Raw genomic sequence first — 23,166 nt, 5'->3', positions numbered from 1 at the left:
GTTTAGGAAGCATACTTGCAATTGAGACACAGCCTGATAAGTGTTTGCATCATTAAAATGATAGGGAGAAAAAGTAATAGACGTTGTGTTACTGGGTTACAAGACACATACAAAATGTGACGACTACCCACCCTCAATGCATTAGATTAGGAATTGTGTAAGCCAGACGAGGGCCATGATGACTAGTCGTATGATTTATATTCAATATAAGCATATGAAACTCAATTCTTTGGAATCAGTATTGACAAACAGGCTTCACCGTTGGATTAAATTTAGTTTGCTGCAGCAGAAACGACAGTATCAACCTTGGCAACAAATTTTCCATGGACTGCTGCCAAACGCGATGAAGCCTTCAAAGAAATGTGATGCAGCAGAACTTCACAAACACATACACACACAGACACACAAACACACGCGTGCATACTTTACATACACACACGCATACTGTACATGCATACACACACATACCCGCACATACTGTACATACATACACACACACATATTTAACATACACAAATACGCACACTCACACACACACACACACACACACACACACACACACATAAACACATAACACATAGTTACACAAACACAAATAAAACGTACATAGTAACAATATACACATGTATGCATACAATATACAGATAAAACACACACACGTTGTGTGTGTTTCAATGTAGAAAAAATATTGTATTTGTGAAAATATTTAATTCGTGTTGAAGCAATCTATGGTTGATGATGATCCATTAGTTTGTCATAAGAACGGAGTTCGGTGTCGGGGGCCAGGAACAGGATCTTATCAGTGTTAACAGCGCCTTCTACTGGTCAACAATCGTACTGTGGGAGATGAATCACGGCAGTGGAATCGATGTCTTATGGGGCAGAGGAAAAGGTTAAAATGTATGATCAATGGTGGGAGGGGGGAGGTGAATGGTGAAATTAAGGAAAATTTTGATGGATAAAGAAATCAACATGATTCTCTATGAACGTTTTGTGGCCGCTATCCGGTTTGGTTTGGGGCCGGCGGACTTGAACGGGTTGCGATGAAACAGGCCGACAGCATCTGTGTCCAGTAACCTCATCCGTCGTGAAACATTTGGGCACTTGCATACGGGGAGAAAACACACGCTGGAACAATTACGCCCTGATCTGGACTATTGGACTATTGCCGTGGCGTGAACAACCGGGCTTTGAACAACATTCTCCCTCACTCTAGCCTGTCTCTCACCCCCCCCCCCCCCCCAACACACACACACACACACACACACACACACACACACACACACTCTCCAGCACCCTCCCCCCCAACACACACACACACACACACACACACACACAGACACACACACACACACACACACACACACACACACACACACACACACACACACACACACACACACACACACACACACACACACACACATACGCACACGAACGCACACACACACACACACACACACACACGCATAGAGGAGCGCTGTCCACATGGAAGTGTGCCTATATATTATTCTGTTCTCATAGAATGGGGTCTAAAAGTCAACAGGTGCAGGCTTTAATCCAAACCCCATTCCATTGAACAGGCATCATCAACGACCAATAATCCAAGTGAAAACCATTGGAAAATATGGTTACTAGTAGGCCTACACAAGTCAAACAGGACAAAATTGCAAAGCGCATCCTTTCTTAATCCCGTTCCACGCCTTGCAGTAAGACCGGCGTGTGTTCATTTATTTGGAGGGTCGTGATTTAATGGCGCAGAACGAATTCAGAGTCTCCAAGATTTAGGACTAAGAAGCCGAAGAGTGATAAACCGACGTGTGTTAACAATCATCCAACAGCGATGATATGTGGTGTTACACCCGATCGATATCCTGATGCACTCCTCTCCTAAACAAGATGACCGTTTTGAATTCCTCCAGTGTCTGTGTGGGGGGCTACTAAACAACGGGATGGGCTTTACCCGGGGACGCAGCGGAGAGAGCTTCTTAAACAATGTCATTGTCCACAGCAAAAAAAGCCTGCAGCAACTTTTTTGGAAGCGGCACGTTTAAACTGCATGTATCTGGTTTGTTGCCCTCATGCACACACTGGCGTCCGATCCGACGGCGTGAAGGATCGATCTCTGTGCTGCTTGCTGCACGGAGTGGAGATCGATGTGGCTGCTGAAGAAAAGGGCTGGCCCCCTGCCGAGGCGTGGAACAAGTGCGCCTCCCTTCCCCTCTGTTGCGCGTATTCATAGTTAGGGGCTCGGGCTCGGCTGTTTTTAAAAAGGCAAGGCAGTGCTCGAGTGGATCAGTGCAGCTCAGGAAAGTTCTCGGGTGGAGAGAGTATCGGAATCCGTTTGGGGAAAGAAAAGGTGCTCGGGCAGAAGTTGAGTGTTTATTTTTTTGGCGTGTGTGTGTTACTGTGAGAGACTCGCGTATATACCGCTGCAGGAGAAGGCAGATCTTGGGCAGAGAAAAGCGCGCCGCTTGAACTGGTTCTGTGTGCGTTAGATGTTGTTGCATGCTGCAGTGCAGCCTGTCAGTGTTCACCCCTCTCAACAGACAAGAGCGCACTCGTTTGGATGAAGACTCTCGGGCTTTAGCTTAAAAAAAGAATTGGATTATCAGATTCGGACCGCGTTTGTGTGTTCGTTAGAATAAGGCCTCTATATCTATTTATATATAGTATTTTTTTTTTGTATTTGCGACAAATTTGCACATTTTTCTCCTCCCACGCCGCAAACATGTTTTTGAGTTTTTGCCTTTTGGTGACATTCGTCCTGGGGCTGTCCGGCTGCCTAGGCTCCTACGTGCCGTGCGAGCCCTGCGACGACAAGGCGATGTCCATGTGCCCCCCGGTGCCGGTGGGGTGCCAGCTGGTCAAGGAGCCCGGCTGTGGCTGCTGCCTCACGTGCGCCCTGTCGGAAGGGCAGGCGTGCGGGGTTTACACCGGGACCTGCACCCAGGGCTTGCGCTGTCTGCCGCGGAGCGGAGAGGAGAAGCCCCTGCACGCCCTCCTCCACGGCAGAGGCGTGTGCACCAACGAAAAAGGATACAAACCGGTTCATCCTCCCATAGGTAAGATGCCTCCGCCGCGGCCGTCTGCTCTTCTGCCGCCCCGCCGCACGCACACAAGACGACATGGTGGAGAAAACGGGTCAGAGGGCGGGGAGGGTTGCATTGGCAGGGGATCTGGAGGAATATCGGGCGCTTACACCATGTCGCGTGTGACAGATGGCGAGAGGTGCCGTCTGATTAGCGCGTCCCGGGCGCGATTAAACCGTGCGCCTCCCCTTGATTCGAACGCCGGAGAAAGAGATTGCACCTTAAGGCTTGCCACATACACTTCTCACACTTTTACAAAAACACTCTTTGAGGTAGACACTTGCGAATAAGTTGGCCGGATTTGAAATGTTTTGGTGAAGTTGGAGTTGGAGATGGATGATCGTTCGTGCGTAAATACCCGAATTGCAGCATCGCTCCAGTTCTCCCCGTCCCCAGAGCGCAGATAGAAAAGTCTCGACCACTAAGCCTCCACAATATATCGCTACCCTACTGATGCACTGTGGCCCGTTAGCCAATCTTAGTGCAGACCGTAGCTCTGTGGTCTATCTGTCTATGTTATAGATATTTGTCTCCCTCTCTATCTCCTTGGAGCTTGCCTTCTTCGCTATTTTCCATTTCAACCTCACGAAAGAGAGCGAATAACATGCGCTTGGACCGTTTGCCTTTTGACTATGTGATCCTTTACCGCGGGTTGGTTGCGCAGCCTAGATTGTAGATATGAGATATTTACAGAGAGAGAGAGAGAGAGAGAGGGGGGGGGGGAGAGAGGGAGAGAGAGATAGAGAGATAGAGAGAGAGCGCACCCTGACTTTTTGCCATGCGTGCAATGTGGACAGACAATATGAACATTGAATGCCTTGAACTACCGAGCCTTACAGCCACATGTATGTCCTTCCAGAGTTATTTGTTAACTTGTCAACTGGAAAAGTAGGGGGCAGCCCCAAAGGTTTCGGCGTCATGCCACATACTAAGAAATACCACCGGGCTCCTTTCGGGTGTTGAAGGCCTCTGAGGGCTCCTCGCACCTAGTATGCAGAGCGCACCTCCTTCAGACGCCGTGGGATTCATTTAAACATTAGACACAAGGTGCTGAATCTATTCGTGCCGTTTACATATAAAGTACTCCTTAAGCCAAGCTTTGTTCTCAGGAGCGTTGCGCTGAAGAAAAAAAGTGTGTCTGTGTGTACGCGCGTCTATTTCTCAGCGTGACCTGTGGGGTGTGTGTATTTACACAGGCCCAGAACTGTTTGTGTCTGGGCCTGTGTCGCTCAGAGTAGTTAAAAGTGGTCACACTTCAGACATGGATCCCAGTGTGTGTGTGTGTGGTGCTTGTGCGTGTGCATGTGTGTGTTTGTGCATTTGTGTGCATGTATGTATCGGAGTGTATACTTGAGTCTATGTCTATATGTGTTAATGCATGTGTGCACTGTATCCATGTGTATGTGTGTGTGTGTGTGTGTGTGTGTGTGTGTGTGTGTGTGTGTGTGTGTGTGTGTGTGTGTGTTGGTGTGCATGCATGAGTGCCATCTCCTCCGTCTGTCCACAGTGGCAATCAGACACTTTTCCTGGCCCCGGGCGGTGCATTTATTGCACGGGCGCTCAGTCGCAACACAGTGATTCAGCAGAATGCCTACGGCGCTGCTGTTCCGTGAACATAGCTGTCGGCCGCGCAGCTCCCTCTGAGGGGGGGGGGGGAGCAGTTGTGGAGGAGGAGTTGGGGGAGGGTGGGGAGGGGACAGGGTGAGGTGAAGCCATGCTGGGTTCCTGTGGTGTGGGGTTGCAGCCCGTCTGTGCCGTTTCCCTCGCTCAGCCGATACAGAGGGAGGGAGGGAGGTAGCCACCAACCTATCACTCCCAAGTCGTCTGACCAAGCTAGCTTTGTTATTGTTTTGTGTTAGTTGTAGTAGCGTCATAGCTGCTACTGCTATTGAACAGCGGATGGATTGAACCTCTAGCGGGCAAACGGTAGCCACATTGTTGAGACTTGAAAAAATTGTCTCTGTGTGTTTCTGTTGTCCTTGGTTCTGTTGGTTTATCTTGTCGAGAGGGTTTGGGTGGAGGTGGAGGGTGTGGTGAAGAGGAGTAGACGAGGGGTGCGGGGAGAGTTCTGGACCTTGTGAGTGATTGGTGGGTAAATGGGATGGCTTTGCCAAGAGATATGACTTCAAGGCAACAGGCGCTCCTCTGGGCCCTGCTTTGTGAAAGAACCGTATGTTTGAACAGATTGCTATTTGCCAAGAAACAAAAAGATGATTAGGAATGGGATCCTAAATCCAGGGAACTTTAATCGTACGCTGGCAGGCACGCCAGGCCCTTTCATTTCACATGCGGCAGGAAACCTGGCGGCCTTCTTCGTCAAACCTGTTGAAACCCTGCATTGGCTTTGCAGCGGTCGTGGTGCTGTTAGGGTTTCTCTATTTTCTTATTAATGTAAGGCAATTTGTTCTGCTGGCAAATGCTTGGAAATGTTTGAGTTCATTCAGTTCAGGTGAAAAGTAAATGATTGTTTGGTTTTTTGTTCATCAGATTGAAGTATGGCAATGAATCACATACAATTGTGAAATTTGAGCTTCAGCTGTGTAAACCCTTTGCTTTTATTGCAAATAATCGAATGGCTCTTTCTATCTTCCTACTTAAAATGAAGAGCATCCATCATTCTCTGGTCAATGCGTTGCATGCACAAAACATGACTGCAGGACACACCCTGGGCCACAGCTGCTTGTATCGCTTGACACTTTCACAATGAACTTGCACACAACAAAGATATTTTCATTTCAATTCCATCGCTAGCACATTGTAGCTCTGTGTGTGAGAGAAAGCCTAGAGACCAGAGCCAAGCGCGAACCACCAGAGATCCATTTCAGTTGCCATGACGATATGCCAGATCTGTCGTATCGAGATACCATGCAAGGACTTCCAAGAGTCAATCCACCGCCTTCCCAGGCCTGTGTTACCTAAGAACGGCCTGAGAAAACCTGTTTGACTTGATACATGGAAGGAATCAAGCTCGGTTTTCTTTTCTTTACATCTGCTTCCGACTTGCCAGTCTTTCAATGGTAGAGGGAACAATTTCTCTGACACGCTTGTCTGATTTCATCCTATAAAGTTTTACAGCAGTCTTGGTGCGGCATGCCACTCACAGACACCTGGCTTGCTAACACGAACAGCTGTGAGGTGCATCAGCTTACACAGTAGTCATTCTCTGTCAAGAGCCTCTGACAACTATGGATGCCCACATGGCGCTCTCTAAAAGGGCATGGAGATTTGGCACAACTCAAACAGGTTTGAAAACCTAGAAAGGCAGAACAGTGGATTACTGTTTAGAGCCTGTGAGGAAAAAGACACAAAGGACACACATACCTTCAGGGAAGATATTGTCACTTTAGCATTGTCCACGGCACACAATCCTTCAATTTAAGATTTATTTTATTGACCTGTTTAGCATACACACTGTGCTCCATTCAGAACATTTGAGATGTAATCCAGTTCATTTACAACATGCCCTTTCCCTGGTCCCTAGTTGAATTGGCGCATTTTCAGTGCACAACCACTACAATCTGTGGATTGTATTAACTTGGCCTTCAGCCTTCGCTCATGGCATGGCCGTTTTGTCAGAAACTCTGCATGAAACTGTGGCATCCAATGGCGACCCCCTGCCTCATGCCCTCAAATTAGGATAGTCCCCCGGCCAACAACTCCTGGCCCCACCTCCGACCTTGGGACAGGAATTCCAAGGTCAAGATAAATGCCACAATAAAAAAAGTTGATTGAGTGGGCTACTGCAAAACCAAACATAGTGTTAACCCGAAAACAGTGTATATGTTGGCTTGTCCCTCTATTTCCCCCCTCCAGGGATCTTTCTTTATAGGTCTCTGGGAGGCTCTCTGCTCACGGAACGTGAGCTCAGGAATCCTAACTTCCAGCCAATATAGCTGCTGGTGCCATGAGAGAGCCAGAACATTGTCACACCCAGCAATTGTGTTGTGGTGCCGTGACCCGAAAACAGGTTGCGCCTGTCCATGTGGCTTATTGAGGAGCCAAGCTCAAGATGTGGGTTGAGACCTCAGAGCGAAATTAGGAGCGCAGCCTAACTTGACCATCTGTACAACACTGATGCTGTATGTTTTCTGACATAACTGGTATAGGTTTAAACTACAGTTTACCTCTAGAGGCTTTGCAAAAAAATGTATTCACCTTTTGCACACTTCATTCTCCCCCTTCATCCATTAAAATATAAATTATAATACTTGGATTGTTCTCTGGGTTATTTATAACATGCATTTGGAGAAACAGGAAGCCATTTGATTGCGATGAACATATGTACGCACAATACCGTGGGGAAAAGTTGTTTCCTGGAAGTCCAGGATGCCGAAAAAATGCGCTTGGCAGAACACAAACTCTTGCATCTAACCTGCGGAAACAGTACAGAACACACTGTGCAAAGAGGGTAATGTAGGGTAAAGGCTGCGGGAATTAATTCTGTTGTGCTGAAGCAAACAAAAATCATCTTTATGTCTTGTTAAGCATATCAATAGTTAGGTATGGGCTGCGGTATTAATATATTTGATTTTGATGGTAAATCGTTGAACAGATTTGGACCAAAAATTAAGTCTTATAAAAAATCTATACTGTATATTATATATAAGTAGCATCTTGCATAACTCATCTGCTGGCTTGTTAGCTGCAGTGTTTCTTCTCTAGAAAGCCAGGGGTTATCGGGCCATGGGCATGCTTTGAAATATTAAAGCCCCTACAAGGAGTTTTGGAGAAGTGGGTAGAATTTCCCGCAGTAAAGGGCCAGATCTCCCACGACAGATTCAGCCTTTTGTCTCTGGAAGCTATTGCAGCTCTGTCCCTGAGTACAATTGTTTAGAAAAGCCTTTGGAAATCAATCTTTCAGGCGATTTTCCTCCTCCTGTCTGCACTGTTACATGTTCTGTCATCAACAATGATCTGCCATGGTTACATTGGTTAAAGGTGCACTGATTCCTGCATAGTGTCATACATACTAACAGAAGAAGGGAGGATTTGACATTTGGACCTTTAAATGGCTAAATCCTAGTGGTGCTAAACGTTTTTACTTCTGTTGACCTCTAAATGGCAGTTGTCTTTTCATTGAGACTACCAGACATTTATTTTTTAATTTGACCAAAGATCACGTAAATGATGTATTGAAAGAAAAGAAGGCACAAATGACAGATAAAGTTGGTCAGTACCTTTACTTTTCGGAATACGATGGCAAGGTGATTTTTAGCTAAGGAAAAATGCTTCTCTCGAATGTTTAATCGGAGCTCACACTCATGAGAGAATCCTCTTGAAGGCGGTTTATAACTTTTTTTTATTCTCTGGGCTTTGCATCCCCCTCTGTGACGATCCTGGGTAATATTGATGAAGCAATAATTGACCACAGATGTTAATTTTTAAACAGAGTATCAGGTGCACCTCTTTTGGCTCCTCCACTCCTCTTGTTCTAATGAAATCTTCATTAGTTGAGGAAGAGAGAGAGGGACCGAAAGAGAGAGAAAGGGTGAGGCTGCAGGTGAAAGACAGAGCAAGAGAGAGGAGAGAGAGTGAGACAGAGGGGGAGGCAAAGAGAGAGAGTACAAGAGAGAGAGGAAGAGACAGTGAGATAGAGGGTGAGACAGAGTGGGAGTCATAGAGAGGAAGAGAGAGGAAGAGAGAGAGAGAGAGAGAGAGAGAGAGAGAGAGAGAGAGAAAGAGAGAGAGGGTGAGAGAGAGAGAGAGACACAGAGATAGAGAGAGAGCAATGTTGCGTTGGGCTCAGCTGAATGGAGAGGTTGCACGTGACCAGGCAGTGTTGGCCGGTGTCCAGAGTCTTGGCTGTGTTTCAGTAGTTAAACACAGACCCTCTAAGCTTGCTTTACAAGCTGGGGACCCAGAGCATGGAAAAAATGAGATTTTTTTTCTTTCTTTGTGGCTGAAGGGCCCACTTCAGAAAAGATGAATTCAACTGATTTAGTAAGAATGAGAGAGAGAGAGAGAGAGAGAGAGAGAGAGAGACTGTTGTCCTTTACAATGGATACACTCTAAGCTTGGCAACAAGGGCAGAGTGGGGTCTCTTTCAATAGTAGTCCTCAGGTAACATTCCCCCTAAAAACGTAACATAACATTACTCATATTACGTTACATATTAATATTCTTCACGCCAAACTACAAGTGCGACACGCATTCATTAATATTTTCAGTTTGTGTTAAATACCTTCAAGAGCTGATCCATTGAACCTACGTAATGAATAAGACGGCTAAGAGAAAAATTAATAGACAGTTTTTCTTCACCATGGCAACAAGCATCATGTATGGATGAGCGCTTGAGTGGCGTATTTATTTATAACAGTTTATGGCCTTGCAGTCTGAGCAGGCAGACACGCGGACGTATCCAAACACAAACCGCGGCCCTGCCAAGTCATGAGTCCCGAGATTAGTTTCAAAGAGGCAGCACTGCAGCTCAGAAGCCAAAGACCCGATTCTGGTAATCACCTCCCACCCCCACCACGATCCACCACTACCCACCACCACCCTACCCCCACCTCCCCCACTCTCCCATATGCCCTAGACACCCATGCTGTGTCAGGCTATTTTAATTCCTTGGGAGTAGCTATGTCCTTGTTCAATCCTCCATTGCTTTATTTCCCTCCTGTCTTGTCTTTTACCGAAGAGAGAGAGGAGGACAAATCTGTCAAATAATCAAATGACAAAAACATAGTTACCCCAGTCCCTTATTCCTCGTTTTACGACGCAGTTTATTTGCTTTATGTTTATCGGTTATATAATGCCGCCCGTCCTAGACAAAAGTTTCTGTCCACTTTGACGGCAGGCCTGTCTCTGTCCCACCCCCCCCAACCCCCAGCCCAGGCGCATCTCTGCAGGTTTCCTTGTCAGATAAATATAACCAGGGTCATCCGCTGGCACACACTGCCGCTGCTGCCGGTTAAGGCCCTGGCAAAGGCCCCGGCAACACCCCTGAAGTTATGCTACTATTAAGCCGATGGGCAGGGGCGGAGCCAGCGTAGTGGGGGGCGGGGCGCTTCTTTCGGTGGCCTCAAGGAACCTCTGGCTTTGGCTTTGGGGGGCGGGCATGGGGGCTGGGGGAGAGGAGGTGTAGGCTTAAGAGGCTGAGCCCGCCAAAGATAGAAGGAGGAGGGTAAGGGGCTAGCTTAGGGATAAGGGACCTCAACGAACCCTCTAATATCCTACTGGTACAACGCTTGTTATCCCTGGGACCCAAGTGCCACCTGGGGGAAGCTAGGTTGCTACACGTTGAAAAAAAGGCATTTGGTGAAATAAATACAATTAAAGAAATCAACACTGTAAACCTAAGGTACATTTCCAGTAAGTGACGTGACTTTCCGCAACGGACGATGTGCTCAGATTCAATGCCGAGTACTTTTGTTAGCTTGTGACGCTAGTGGGACGTTGATTCACTTTGTCAGATGCCTCAATGCTTCATGTACTTGGGCCGCTGTGCTACAAACAGCAACTGAGTTTCCAGGCAAGCCTTTGGCAGTTGGGACATATCTGATGGTATTTCAGAAAAGGTCTCACGACGAGCACACAGATGTGCAGCCTGGCGCCTGCTTTTGCCAACTCACTTTGTATTCCAACCACAATCTGAACTAGCTAACCAAGCTATGACCAAAAAAAGGCTGCCTGTGTTTAACTTTGAATTAAAGTGAAGTGGTAGAGAAACCAAGGAGATGAAAACCAGGTGAAGACTTAGCACTCTAGTAGCTTGACGTAGCAGATGACCCAATTTATGTGGTTTGTACGAATTCCATAAGGAGATACTTGGATGTAAGGAAATCTGCATTTAGAGTTGAAGTTCATCAGCTGTTGATCTTTGGTTTCACCCTCCTCCTTCGTAAACAAATAGGAAAGCAACATTTGGCAGCCAGAAAGCCTGGGAACTGCATCTGGTCATGCATTTATCTGAAGCAATAAAACAACAAGCTATAGAATGGTAAACATGCCGTGCGACGAGTAAGGAGTGCAGAATACATACAGAGGAATGGGAATCTACTTGACGCACTATTTATATGCGCTTTGCTGGGTGAAATATTATCGACTTAAAGACTATAGACTAACACTTGACACTTTTATTCAAAGCTTACTAAGAGGCAACTAGGGGTTTTTCATCTTTCTCAGGGATGCCTCGAGGTAGACTGCAGATATTCGAGTTTGAACCCAGAACCATTTGGCGAGGAGTCAAACCAATACAAAATCCTGCCTGATTATGATTATTTGTTTCATGCTGTGTGATAACCCACATTGTGGCACGTCAATCAAACCATACAGTGTGAGTTAGAGATCGAATTGTTCGGCCAGCCAATCAAAATGTTGCATTGTGAGTGACCACTTCCATCATACAGCTTCTGCCTGGCTGGATACCTATGAACCAAATTTGAACAACAATTACAACAATTACGGTTCTTTTTGATTTCTTTGTTGACGTACAGATCAGTCGCGGGAGCATGATGACGCCATGTCGCCCGATATGGCGGAGGACCTGCCGCCGGCCAAGGTGCCCATCCTGCCCAAGGACATCCTGAACAGCAAGAAGGCCCACGCCGTGCGCAAGGAGCAGAAGAGGAAGCAGGGCAAGCAGCGGTCACTGGGCCCCCCCATGGACTACTCCCCGCTCCCCATCGACAAGCATGAGCCCGAGTTTGTACGTATTCCTTACAACTGCAGAGCCATAATACTTCTGCTTGTGTGACAATTCTCTTGTGTCAATCCACCCTTGTTTGCTCAGTTTCTAAATCGGTCGAACCTACAATGCATGATTGGTGCTTAACAATGCAATTTGCCGAAAGTTATTATGAAGGTTTCGTTTAACCCTAAACAGTGTAGAACAAGTTTAATGGCTGTGGTTTCAGTCGCAAATACTTTGACAACAAAGTGAGGCACTTATTAAGGATCAAAGCCAAAGCAACATCCCAATGAATCAGCCATGGATGTCAACATATCAGCAATGGTCCGGTGTTAGTTGTTATTGGGTTAGATTAGAGTGGTTGTTCTAAAGCTTTAAAATGGAGTGAAACATTGACTGTTTTTCTTGATCCTCATTGGTTTGTACTTTTCTTTAAAGGGTCCCTGCAGGAGAAAGTTAGATGGCATCATCCAAGGAATGAAGGACACTTCTCGCGTGATGGCTCTGTCTCTGTACCTCCCAAACTGTGACAGAAAAGGATTCTTCAAGCGCAAACAGGTAGACAGTTTTTTCCACTTATAAAGACAATTAGAAAAAAAAAAGTTATTGGTAAGATGCCACCATACCTAGTATATGTATGCTACATAATATATGTGCATGCTTATGATCTAAGGTGGGGAATTGTGATGTTTTGAAAGATAGATATTCTGACTTTGTAATATTTATTATTAGTGGGACTAAAACACCACATCAAGATATACACTTACCACTTGCTCCCATGATATTTTACCGAATTCGGAATAAGATACTCATCCTAATCCGATCCAGCATCATTTCTAAAACTTTACCGTGTTGTTGTTCTCTGCAGTGCAAGCCGTCTCGCGGCCGTAAACGGGGGATCTGCTGGTGCGTGGACAAGTATGGCGTGCAGCTGCCCGGCACAGACTACAGTGGTGGGGACATCCAGTGTAAGGATCTGGAAAGCAGCAGTAACAACAACAACAATGAGTGAATGAGAATAAAGAACAATACCAACAACGGGGGAAGAACTCTATTACCCACAATCCCCCCCACCTGATCCCCCCTCCCTTCCACCCTTACCCGTGCACCACCTGACCTTGGGCCCACACCTTCCTCTCTCGCTCCTCCTCCTCCATCACCATCGTCTTCATCACACCGGTTGACTCCGCCCTCCTGTCGCTTTGAGATTTCTTTTTTGGGGGGGGGGGGGTTTGTCTAAAGGAAGAAAGAAAAGGAAAAAGAATCCAAACGAATGAATGGGGACACTTATATTTTTCTTTATTTCTTTCTTTACTTTTGTAGGCTCTTTTTGATGTCCAAGCACTCATCTTCGAACAAGGGTATCCCCACTACCATCCCAACCCCCCCACACACCCTGCAAGAACAGACCCCCTAGACTTCTGCTCAAAGTGGGGGGCTCATCTATGTGCTGCCGCTCCCCCTCCCCAGCTACATGTATATCAGAATATATACACATCAATGATATATTTTTGTAGAAGCTGGGGTTACAATTCAATTTTTTGTATTATATGAAATTAATGCAAAACTATTGTGGAGGGGGAAAAAACTGCAATCAAGGCAACTTGAATCTAATTGGTTGATTGGTGACGTTATTTGGTTTAAGTGGCTTCATTATTTTCCAAAAGAAAATAAGAAAATGCATATCTATGATGAGGTATGGACCGGCTGTAACAGTCGATTCGGTTGGGGTATTTTGTTTGTCACAGCACTTATGAATAGGGGAACCTGCTTAGATGTATGTGTAACTTCAGAAAACTGTGTGTTGAGTGAGTGTTGGTGTTTCCGTGAGTATGTTTCTTTATGTATGATCTTGTATAGATGTACGATGCAGTGAGCCTATAACAAAGAATGTCCTTTCTCTCTATATTTTTTTTCCTTTGTAAGTCACAAAAGCTATAACTAGTGCTTGAAGTGGATACTGAGCTGGGAATTATTTACTGGCCTTTGCCAAGTATGTCGCGGGGACAGACAGAGTGTGAGAAAGAGAGAGAGAGAGCGTTTGACAACACAATGGTGGACAGGTAACTTCAGATGAACCTATATAAGCGGCTCGTTGACAATGTAGCTAGCCTGAAATGCCAACTGTGCCTATTTGAAAAGACACTGCCATGCAGGGCAACACAGACTTTGACAGAGAGTCCTGACTCTACTGGGGAAAATAAAAGATTGACTTTTACATTTTCTCTTTTCAGTAGCTTAAAGTGGCCTGACTCGCACACAAGACAAAGATCATGGAAAATGTTCTGCCCTTGAGCCCTGAACGAACACTCAATCTGTAAAACTAAATAACTATGCCTCGCTTAAGCTAACTCGAGTGCGCATTCAGGCTTGTGTTCACCAGGAAGGCCAGTGGATCCTCTGCTCCTATTGGGTGAAGCACAGTTTTGTATGGTATCGTTTGTGCTGTTACCTTTGCCTTCAGTGAAGTAACGACCGCCCACTTTTGAGCCATGAGTGGTGTACTGCTATTACAGTGTAATCGTGGTGTATAACATTACATTTAATTATAGCTATTGAATGTTTTATTTTTTGTTTTTGTTTTATATTTTTTTGCCTTTAGAAACCAACAACGACAATGTTTTGGTGCTTGAAAGAGAAAAAGCATTGTTTCAGCATTGTGTAGAAAAAAAAAAGATTGAATCATTGAGAGGATGAGGATGACAAAGCACGCACGCCAGTCCTGTGCTAATATGAATGCAGAGCGGTTAAAAGAGGCTAGCCTTGAGAGACACTAGCCCGATGTATGCATACCGCTCTGGGGAAATCTTTGTCATTGCCTTTTCGAAAACTTCAAACAATTACAAGTTACAACCAATGCAATTTGGGGGAAACAGTCAACACTTTTCGAACAACACAAGGGTAGCTAGCAAGGTCGGTTAGGGTGTAATTTTCTATCTTTGAGATCAGGTTCCAGTGCCTTCCACCATGAGATGACGTTAGAATACCGTGGCAAGAAAGTGACAGTTTTAGTTATTTTTCGCGTGGCCTCTTCGTTTTAAAACAAAAAATTCTAAGTCTACTCCTGAAACAGTTAAAGAAATATGAATGTGGTCGGTCCTTTAAATGTTGTTGTTTTGCTGTCGTTTTTTTTTCAAATGTGTCACAAAATCTGGTATTATTCCTCCCCTGTCCCCCAGCTAAAACCCGGGACATTTCTGGACAAGAGTGATTTGTGGGGGGAAAGAGCTGCGTAGCAACTAGCCGGTTCAAACCTCTCTCTCTTCTCTTTCTTTCTTCTATTAATAAGCTAATGGATGGATGTTTGTTTCAAGTGACTGCCAACGTACGCGACTGCCAGAACAGGGGAAGGCCAAAGGACGTTTAGAATACAGAGATGGCTTATCAAAGGAGGGCGTGAGTCTTACTCCCAGGTGCATACTCACTTTCCAGTTTTTTTGTTGTTTTATTTTTTTTAAGGATTTTCAGAGAGGAGCCCATTTGCTGAATCACAACGAGAACGTGTGAGAGAGAAACAGCAAGTGCATTTAAAAAATGGCTTTACAGTACTGAAGGTATACCCGAAGGTATACCCCCCCCCCCCCGTCCTCTTAGTCCCAGGCCTTGCTTTTAAAAAGAAGCAGCTTGCACTTATTACAGATATTCAGTCTGGGATACTGACACAAATTGGCGTCCTTAACGATCAGGTGTCATGAAGATAAGAGGAAAAAAGAAATGGGAGGGACAAACAAAAATAATCCAGGGGACAAACAAAAAAAATGAACAAACAACAGAAAATCACAGGAAACCAACAATACATGTGTTATCTTGTTTTTTCATTCAAAAGGGGAGGATGCTTGAGGTCATTCTACTTTTCTTTTTGTTTCGTCGACAGGGGCTTTTGTGGCCCATGCCTTGGACTTCACCTGGAATTACATCTTCTAGTAGGTGGGTGGAGGGTTTGGGGGGGGGTCGTCTAGAATGATTGACATCCCAGTGTAGCAATGACAGAGTGGCTCTTCTGACAGTTCGCAGAACCTAAGGGGGTCAGGGACGAAGGCATTGGGGGCGCTGGTTGGAATCTGGGTTGTGTGGGTGGGTGTGTGTGTGTGTGTGTGTGTGTGTGTGTTTGGGGGGAGGGCCTAAGCCACTTCCTACCCTCCCTAATACAGGTGCTCACCAATTGCATGACAGTAGACACAGTTTAGCTAGACAGTTAACAGGAGCTCTTTGGAATCTGAGGATGTCTGTGCAGCAACCGGTGGGGGATGACAGGAGTTTTAGAGTTCTTTATGTCAACGTTTAGTGACCAATCACAAGTTTCAGATTGATTTATTAAGAAGATTACACATTTTGCAATGAGAGGAAAATATCGATCGTACAAAACTGAACATACATGTCTGGTAATTTGTACTTTTTGGTGTTTTGGTGCTAGATTTAGTTTATTGGGGAGTGAAAAAAACAAAACGTCTAAACTGTTTGCGACGAGTACATTCCTCAGATTCTTAATCTTCTAATATGGTTCAAACTCATAATCACATACTTCATTCTACAGTAGTACTACAGTAACGACAGCTCTTTTACGTGACTCTTTACTACAGTTATAACAACAGGTTTTTGTTTTTGTTTGTTTGTTACTCTGGTAGACAATACAATTGGTCGCTAGGATACGGGGTTAAAATGGCTTGAGAAATCACCCTGGCAGGATATAAAGGTGGATATGAACACGGTCAGCATTTGGAACTGCATAAAATGAATTAAATGAAAAAAAAGGAAAAAATACAAAAAATCTCAAATTATTAAAGTGAATATCACTGTGTAATATTTATTCAACTTGTAATTTATGTACTCGTTTAACCTTTGTCTCTTTTTTTTTGTTATGACAAAGCATTTATTTAAATAAAGTTATGTATTCATTTAAGCACTTGAATTTTTGTTTTCCGTTGACTTGCATTTACTATGACTAAAGAAGAGAGTTAGGTTTAGGGTTAAGGTTTTTTAAAGCGCTTTTTCCAAACTGTCCTCATCTGACAAACTGTACATAAGACATAATCAGATTTTAATTCCAAAATAACTTTATCTTATCATTTTACTTTACTTTAAAATTACAGATTATTTTCCAATATGATAAATGAGAAGGTAGAGGTGATCAGAGGGTATCACGCTCAAAGACACCTACAGGCTCTATAGACAAAAGGGGACAAACACACCATATTTTGGCTGGAAATCAAACACCATAACCTCTTCACTATCCCATCTCATTATATACATTTCCACTGACAAACCCAGTTAGTAAGACCCTTTGTAAACAAGACCTGCCTTCACTTTTGGGCTGAATCACAGTGGCATTAAACATCTACAACACCAATTTGCTGATGAGGCACCCAGACATTAGAAAGAGACAGGAAGTACATATCTGGCCGCACAGGAAGTGACTTCATAAAGCCTAGCCTAAGGTGGTAGTCACCTGGTTTTCAACACGGTAGTCAAAAAAGATTGCAGAGGAACCAGGAAGTCATGTAGTGTGAGTTTGAAGTTCAAAGTGTAATTAATTCCGTTGAGAGCATGAATCAAATGAGTGAGTGGGGGTCTGCTGTAACGGGGCCCTTTTATGACCGCTTAATGGTGGCATTGCCTGAAAAACACATTATTCACTCCCTTCATCTCTCTCTCTCTGACTATCCCCCCACTCTCTAACCTCATCCCCCCCACTCTAGTAATCCCTTCTCTCCCTCCCTCTGTCTGAATATCACCCATTTCTCTCCCTTCATCTCCCTCCCTCTCTCTGTCTATTACTCCTCTCTCTCTCTCCCTCTCTCTGACAATCCCCCCTTCTCTCCTTTATCTCTCTCCCTCTCTCTGAATATTACCCCTTTCTCTCCCTTCATCTCCCTCCCTCTCTCTGAATATTACCCCTTTCTCTCCCTTCATCTCCCTCCCTCCCTCTCTCTGAATATTACCCCTTTCTCTCCCTTCATATCCCTCCCTCTCTCGGAATATTACACATTTCTCTCCCTTCATTTCTGTCTCTTTTTCTGTCTATTACCCCTTTCTATCCCTTCATCTGCCTCCCTCTGTCTGACTATCCCCCTTTCTCTCCGTTCATCTTCCTCTTTCTCTCTGAACATTAACTCTTTCTCTCCCTTCATCTATCATTCTATGTCACCCATTCTCTCCCTTCATCTCTAACTCTTTCTCTCTCTGTATCTCTCTACCTCTGTCCCTGTAGTTCTTTCTCTTGCACTCTCTCCCTTCCTCTTCCCTTACACTCTATCGATCTCTGTCATCCCCTTTTCTCCCTTCATCTCTACCACACGCTCTCTACCTGTCTCTCTCTCTAATGTTCTCTCTTTCTTTCTCTTGCCCTCTCACTATATCTCTCTCAGTCACCCAATCTATCCCCCTCTCTGTCTCTGGAAAGACGGGGTGGGTCAATATAACATGTCAGAATTAGAAAGAAGTGTCTGGTCACATGCATTTGGTTATGTTTGTATGCATATGTGTTGAGGTGTGTGAAAGTGTGCTTGAGATTATGTGTGTGTGTGTCTATGTGTGTGTGTGTGTGTGTGTTTGTTACTGTGTTAAGTAACTGCACACATGCATGAGTTTCTGTTTTAGAAACTCATGTTGCGCTCCCCCTACATCCTAGAATGGAACTATGCTTATACTCAGAGAGGGACCGGACTTCACAGGAGTGAGGTCTGCCCTCAGATCTCCCAGAAACAACGTCTGGCCATCTTTATCCCCTGGTGCATTGCGGGAAGTGACAGAACAGGGCTTTTTTTGTTGTGTGTGTGTAAGCGGGGGGGGGGGGGGGGGGGGGGGATGGTTGCACACAGCATCTGTCCCCTGGGAGCTGAGGAGTTTGAGCAGGTCCAGATGGAGGTGATTGACACAGCCATGAAAGGCTTTAGGACAACCAGTCCCCCCCCCCCCGACTCCCAGAACTACACAATGATCAAGGCTGCCTTAAAAGAAGGAGACTGGGGTACTTCGATGTGTTTGTGTATGATAGTGTGCGTGTGTGTGTGTGTGTGTGTGTGTGAGGCTGTGTGAGACTGTGTGTGAAATGTCAAATTATAATCAGTAATAATTCAGACTCATTCATTACTTGCTGTGTTAATAGTTGTGTGTATGTGTGTGTATGTGAGTGTGTGGGGGTGGGGATGGAGGTGGCATATTTGCAGTTTTAAGTGTGTATTTGTGCATTACCTGTTTTTTAGTGTGTTTGTGTCTGTGTGCCTCGAAGTGTATGTGTGCATGTTTGAATGCACGTACGCATCCGTGTGTGTGTGTGTGTGTGTGTGCATCTTTGAATGCACATTTGCATCCGTGTGTGTGTGAGTACATGCAGAAAAATGTGTGTGTGTCGTGAGAGTGAGGTTAAAGACTCGCAGGGCAGAGGGGAACATGTGTACGAGGTTTGATTTGCGAGGCAGTGAACATGACTATTACGATTTGCCTTCAAAGAAACTGACAACTGCACTTAGGACTTCAAAGCCCTCATGCCCCGTTTTATTACATAATTAGGGCGACAACGCTGCATGGCTACGTCTAATCTCAACACGCAGCGCACCTCAAGGACCAGACCCTACCGCTCGGTTTGCTCCATGACAGTCCGTTGTGTGTGCGCGTGTGCGTGTGTGCATGTGCGTTTGCGTGTGCTTGTGTGTGTTGAGCGTTACTAAGAACACGTTTAAAGCTCAGCCTCTGGATACTACGGTTTTGGTTTGGGGGTTAGGGTGGGAGGGGGTACATCTCGATGACCGCCCGCGACCCGGTTTCGTACCGTCTCGGTGGCTATGCCTTCAAGTGGGGGGGCCCGTGCGCCTCATGCACCCCATGTGACCTTTTCTCCTCTTTTTAGAAGCAATGATGGGGCATAAGACCATGTACAGTTACAAATGGCATACAGATGTTTACTGCATAATAGGGAGCCCGGCTAATAACTGCTTTGTGTTCTCGGTTACGCTATCTCTTGGAAGACTAACAGTGATCTACTTTGTCACCGGCGTGGAGATGAAAGACGTCTCGCAAAAGAATGTGAAAGGCAGTTTGGACTAAATCATACAATTGAGTAGAAGCGGAATCCTCCGATGCCAGGGGTTGAAGGCAAAGAGACAAGTGTCTGCTAGCTATTTAACTATTTAAAGCCAGCCCTCTCATCAAACACGGGCTCAGACGCTGAATCCAAATAGAGGGTTTCGGTGCGGGGGCGGATGTAAGTGTGTGAACCGCAGCTTTTTTTTGCGTGTTTCTTTAGCTTACCTGGAATGAGATCCTTACATCCTCGATCCTACACGCCTCAACCCATAAGGGCTTTGATAGTCTTATTGCTGACGTGCATTCGCAGTGTTGATGTGTTAGGAAGACAGTGTGGGCCTTCTTTACAGCTCGGCCCCACTAAGCCTGGGCTTTGACAAAAGAACTTCCTGAGGACGAAAAAACTAAATTGGTTAGATTTATGAGGGATGCGGAGCAACAGCGAAAGTATGATGGGAAGTCGTGGCTTAGTTCTCAGAATTGTGTTGGTTTAAAAGATGTCCAATAAAGATGTAGACAGGGTATCTGTCAAGCCGAAGTCTCCTGTGTTCCATAAATATGTGTATATGATCTGGTCCAACTCGATTACTTTGTTGTACATAATTAAAAGTATATGCACACACCAAAAATTAAGGACAATAAAAGTGTCATCAAGAACATATTTGCACTTGTCAAGTGTGCCAACTAATTCTAAACAGATATTTTTTATATTTACAGCGTCGAGAAATAAATTCTGCAAGCAGCCGTGTGCTGTGTGTTGAAGCTGTCCTGTAATGTCTCGACCCATACACACAGTTAATTGGTCAGACACAGTTGATCGAAAGCTAGGTAACATGAAGCAGTAGAGCAGTTGAATAGAAGCGGCAAGTGAATGATATTGCTGAGTCAGCCGGCGCTAGCACATCTTGTATTTCTAATCTACACATGTGTGCCCTCCAAAGCAATCCTGGTGCCATGGGGGGCCTTTATTTTCATTTCTTTGTACACTACAAACCACAAAGAATGTTGGGCATCGTAATGCTTATGTGTGTTTAACATAGTTACCATGGTGTAGCTTGATGGAACGTGAAGATAAAAGACATAATGTGTGAAGTAGAGTAGTGGTGAGAACAACAAGCCTTCAGGGTACAGACTACGTAGAAGCGCTTTTTTACCCCACACAAATATCTGTGTGTGTAGGTGTGGATGATTAGGTGCATGTGTGTGTGTGTGTGTGTACATGAATATGTAGGTATGTTAGTGTACATGTATGTGTGTGTGCGTAAATGTGTCTGAGCGTAGGTATGTGTGTATTTATAGACATCATAACCCACTTGTATCACATTTGTCAATGTCAGCCTGCCATTCTAATCCCCTGCATGTCAACACGTCATTAGTAACCTACACACACACACACTCACATTCACACATGCACACAAACACAAACACACACACACACACACACACACACACACACACACACACCTCAATGCACCGGCACCCAAGGAGAACCCTGTTCACACGTGTGCATGTGCCAAGTCCCGACACACACCCCATACCTGTGGCTCTGGATAAATGGAGGTCCTTGGCACATACACACACATGCAAATCCATGCAGACAGTAACACACATTCACATGCACACATCCATTCCTAGACATACAGATGTGGCCACATAAACATGTATTCACTGGCACAGACACACACACCCACATATGCACAAACACAGACACATACAGACACCCACACACAGCACACCCGCATGCAGACAAACACTCACACACACACACACACACACACACAGACACACTAAAACACATGCAAACACACACACACACACGCACACACCTACACACACGCAAACACACGCACGCACACACACACATAAACCCCATTACAAATGCACATGCACAATCGCACAAAATCCCCCCCATCACACACATATAGACACCAGACACACACCCTGGGTCTTCTGAGTCTTCTTCTCTTGTGGAGTCCCCACCCAGGAAGGCTGCGGGGCCGCCACACACACACACACACACACCCTCACACACCCCCCCACACACACACACACACACACACACACACACACACACACCATTACACCACTTTGCAGTAGGATATACAGTGTAGAAATAGACAAATGGCAATGTATTTTTTTAATTGATAATATATGTTGCATATATTTTTTCATCACAGACAGGAATATAAACATACTGGTATTTTAAAAAACAACAAGCACCAATTGCCCTATGGCAAAGTAATGCGTATTAATCCAATATCACAACTAAGGAAATATTGTCCATTGTTTGGACTGATTGATGTTATTTGAATGAACTAAATGGTCGCATATCATAATATAGGCCAATTCCAATTTGTAGCAATAATAAAGTAGTAGTAAATAGTGAATGAATCAGTTATAAAGCATTGTTACTACATTAATACTCATACAATTTAAATGCCTCAAGTACCATTGCAATAGTAGAAATCATTGTCAAAATAACACATTGTAAATAGTTTGTAAGTCATCAATTAGCTTTATAAATTAAGATAGAAACCGTCTTATTAACGATTTACAACTGATTATGAAAAACATACTTCTGAGAATGAATGTATGAACAATTCTTTATAAATGATGAATTGCTTCTTTGTTAATGCTTTAAAGTTGTACAGTTATTCTAAAGTGCTTCAAACTAAACTTTAGAATCGGTTGAGAACACCAATCCACCCACATAGAAATCAACAGAGAACACCATTACATCCGCAGCCAAAACAAACAAATGAGTTACAATTCAGTGGAAAAAAACACTCAACACAAAACATAGGCAACATGAAACAAGAAAGTCAAAAAAAGAAAATATAAAGGTGCCACACATTCCACATTGTGGGATGTGTGGCCACCAAAATAGGGTGCCACAGATTCAACAATTAGATATCTAATGTGGCCGGAATACACATAGCACCTGTATAGAAACTGTATATGCTGTATTCTCTCTGGCTCACAGGATGACAGGCTAGGATCCATGTAGGGGTGACCAATTAGGGAACAGCTGAACAAACAGGAGCCCTGAGCCCGAACGCTGCAATACACATGCGTGGAATAAGAGGGGCAACATGGAGCATAGCACCTGGCACTGACTGCTAATAACGTAGCATAGCATCCCCGCTACGACCCCTTCACCTGCGGATAATGGAGACGTGTAGTGTAGCGGCTAGCATCCGTGCTAGGATCCATATTCAACTGTTAATTACAGCAACGTGTGGCATAGCAGTTAGCATCCGCAATATCACCCATAGTCACCTGCTAATAACCGCAACCTGTAGTGTAGCGGCTAGCATCCACACTACCATTTCCACACAGCCTATTAACTTGCTAAAGAGCCCAAGGAAAGCATATCAGAAATATCTGATATGCTGTATAAAAACAGGAAGTATTTATGCACTC

The 23,166-nt window shown here is 44.8% G+C and overlaps 1 protein-coding gene across 2 annotated transcripts; it reads left to right on the top strand.

The window, feature by feature from the left end:
- The first annotated feature begins 2,296 nt into the window (after positions 1-2,296).
- igfbp5b (insulin-like growth factor binding protein 5b) lies at positions 2,297-16,600 on the top strand. Of its 2 annotated transcripts, XM_079732695.1 has the most exons (5): positions 2,297-3,065; positions 11,528-11,739; positions 12,160-12,279; positions 12,590-12,689; positions 13,045-16,600. In XM_079732695.1, the coding sequence occupies exons 1-5, from the start codon at positions 2,732-2,734 to the stop codon at positions 13,053-13,055; spliced, it is 777 nt and encodes a 258-aa protein (XP_079588821.1). In that variant the 5' UTR covers positions 2,297-2,731; the 3' UTR covers positions 13,056-16,600. The 2 variants fall into 2 exon arrangements, with proteins under 2 accessions (XP_079588821.1, XP_079588820.1); XM_079732694.1 differs by having other exon boundaries at positions 12,590-16,600.
- The last annotated feature ends 6,566 nt before the right edge of the window (positions 16,601-23,166 follow it).

Source organism: Pollachius pollachius (assembly GCF_949987615.1).
Source record: "Pollachius pollachius genome assembly, chromosome: 3".
In the NCBI taxonomy this organism is placed as follows: domain Eukaryota; kingdom Metazoa; phylum Chordata; class Actinopteri; order Gadiformes; family Gadidae; genus Pollachius; species Pollachius pollachius.
The sequence above is the reverse complement of the archived record's forward strand: the minus strand, read 5'-3'. Positions and strand labels throughout refer to the sequence as shown.

Bases quoted from the DNA above. Each gene is read 5' to 3' on its own strand.
- igfbp5b (XM_079732694.1), top strand. From the start codon at position 2,732: ATGTTTTTGAGTTTTTGCCTTTTGGTGACATTCGTCCTGGGGCTGTCC. The intron at 11,740-12,159 runs GTACGTATTCCT...TTTTCTTTAAAG, and splicing joins ACAAGCATGAGCCCGAGTTT to GGTCCCTGCAGGAGAAAGTT. The intron at 12,280-12,589 runs GTAGACAGTTTT...TGTTCTCTGCAG, and splicing joins GATTCTTCAAGCGCAAACAG to TGCAAGCCGTCTCGCGGCCG.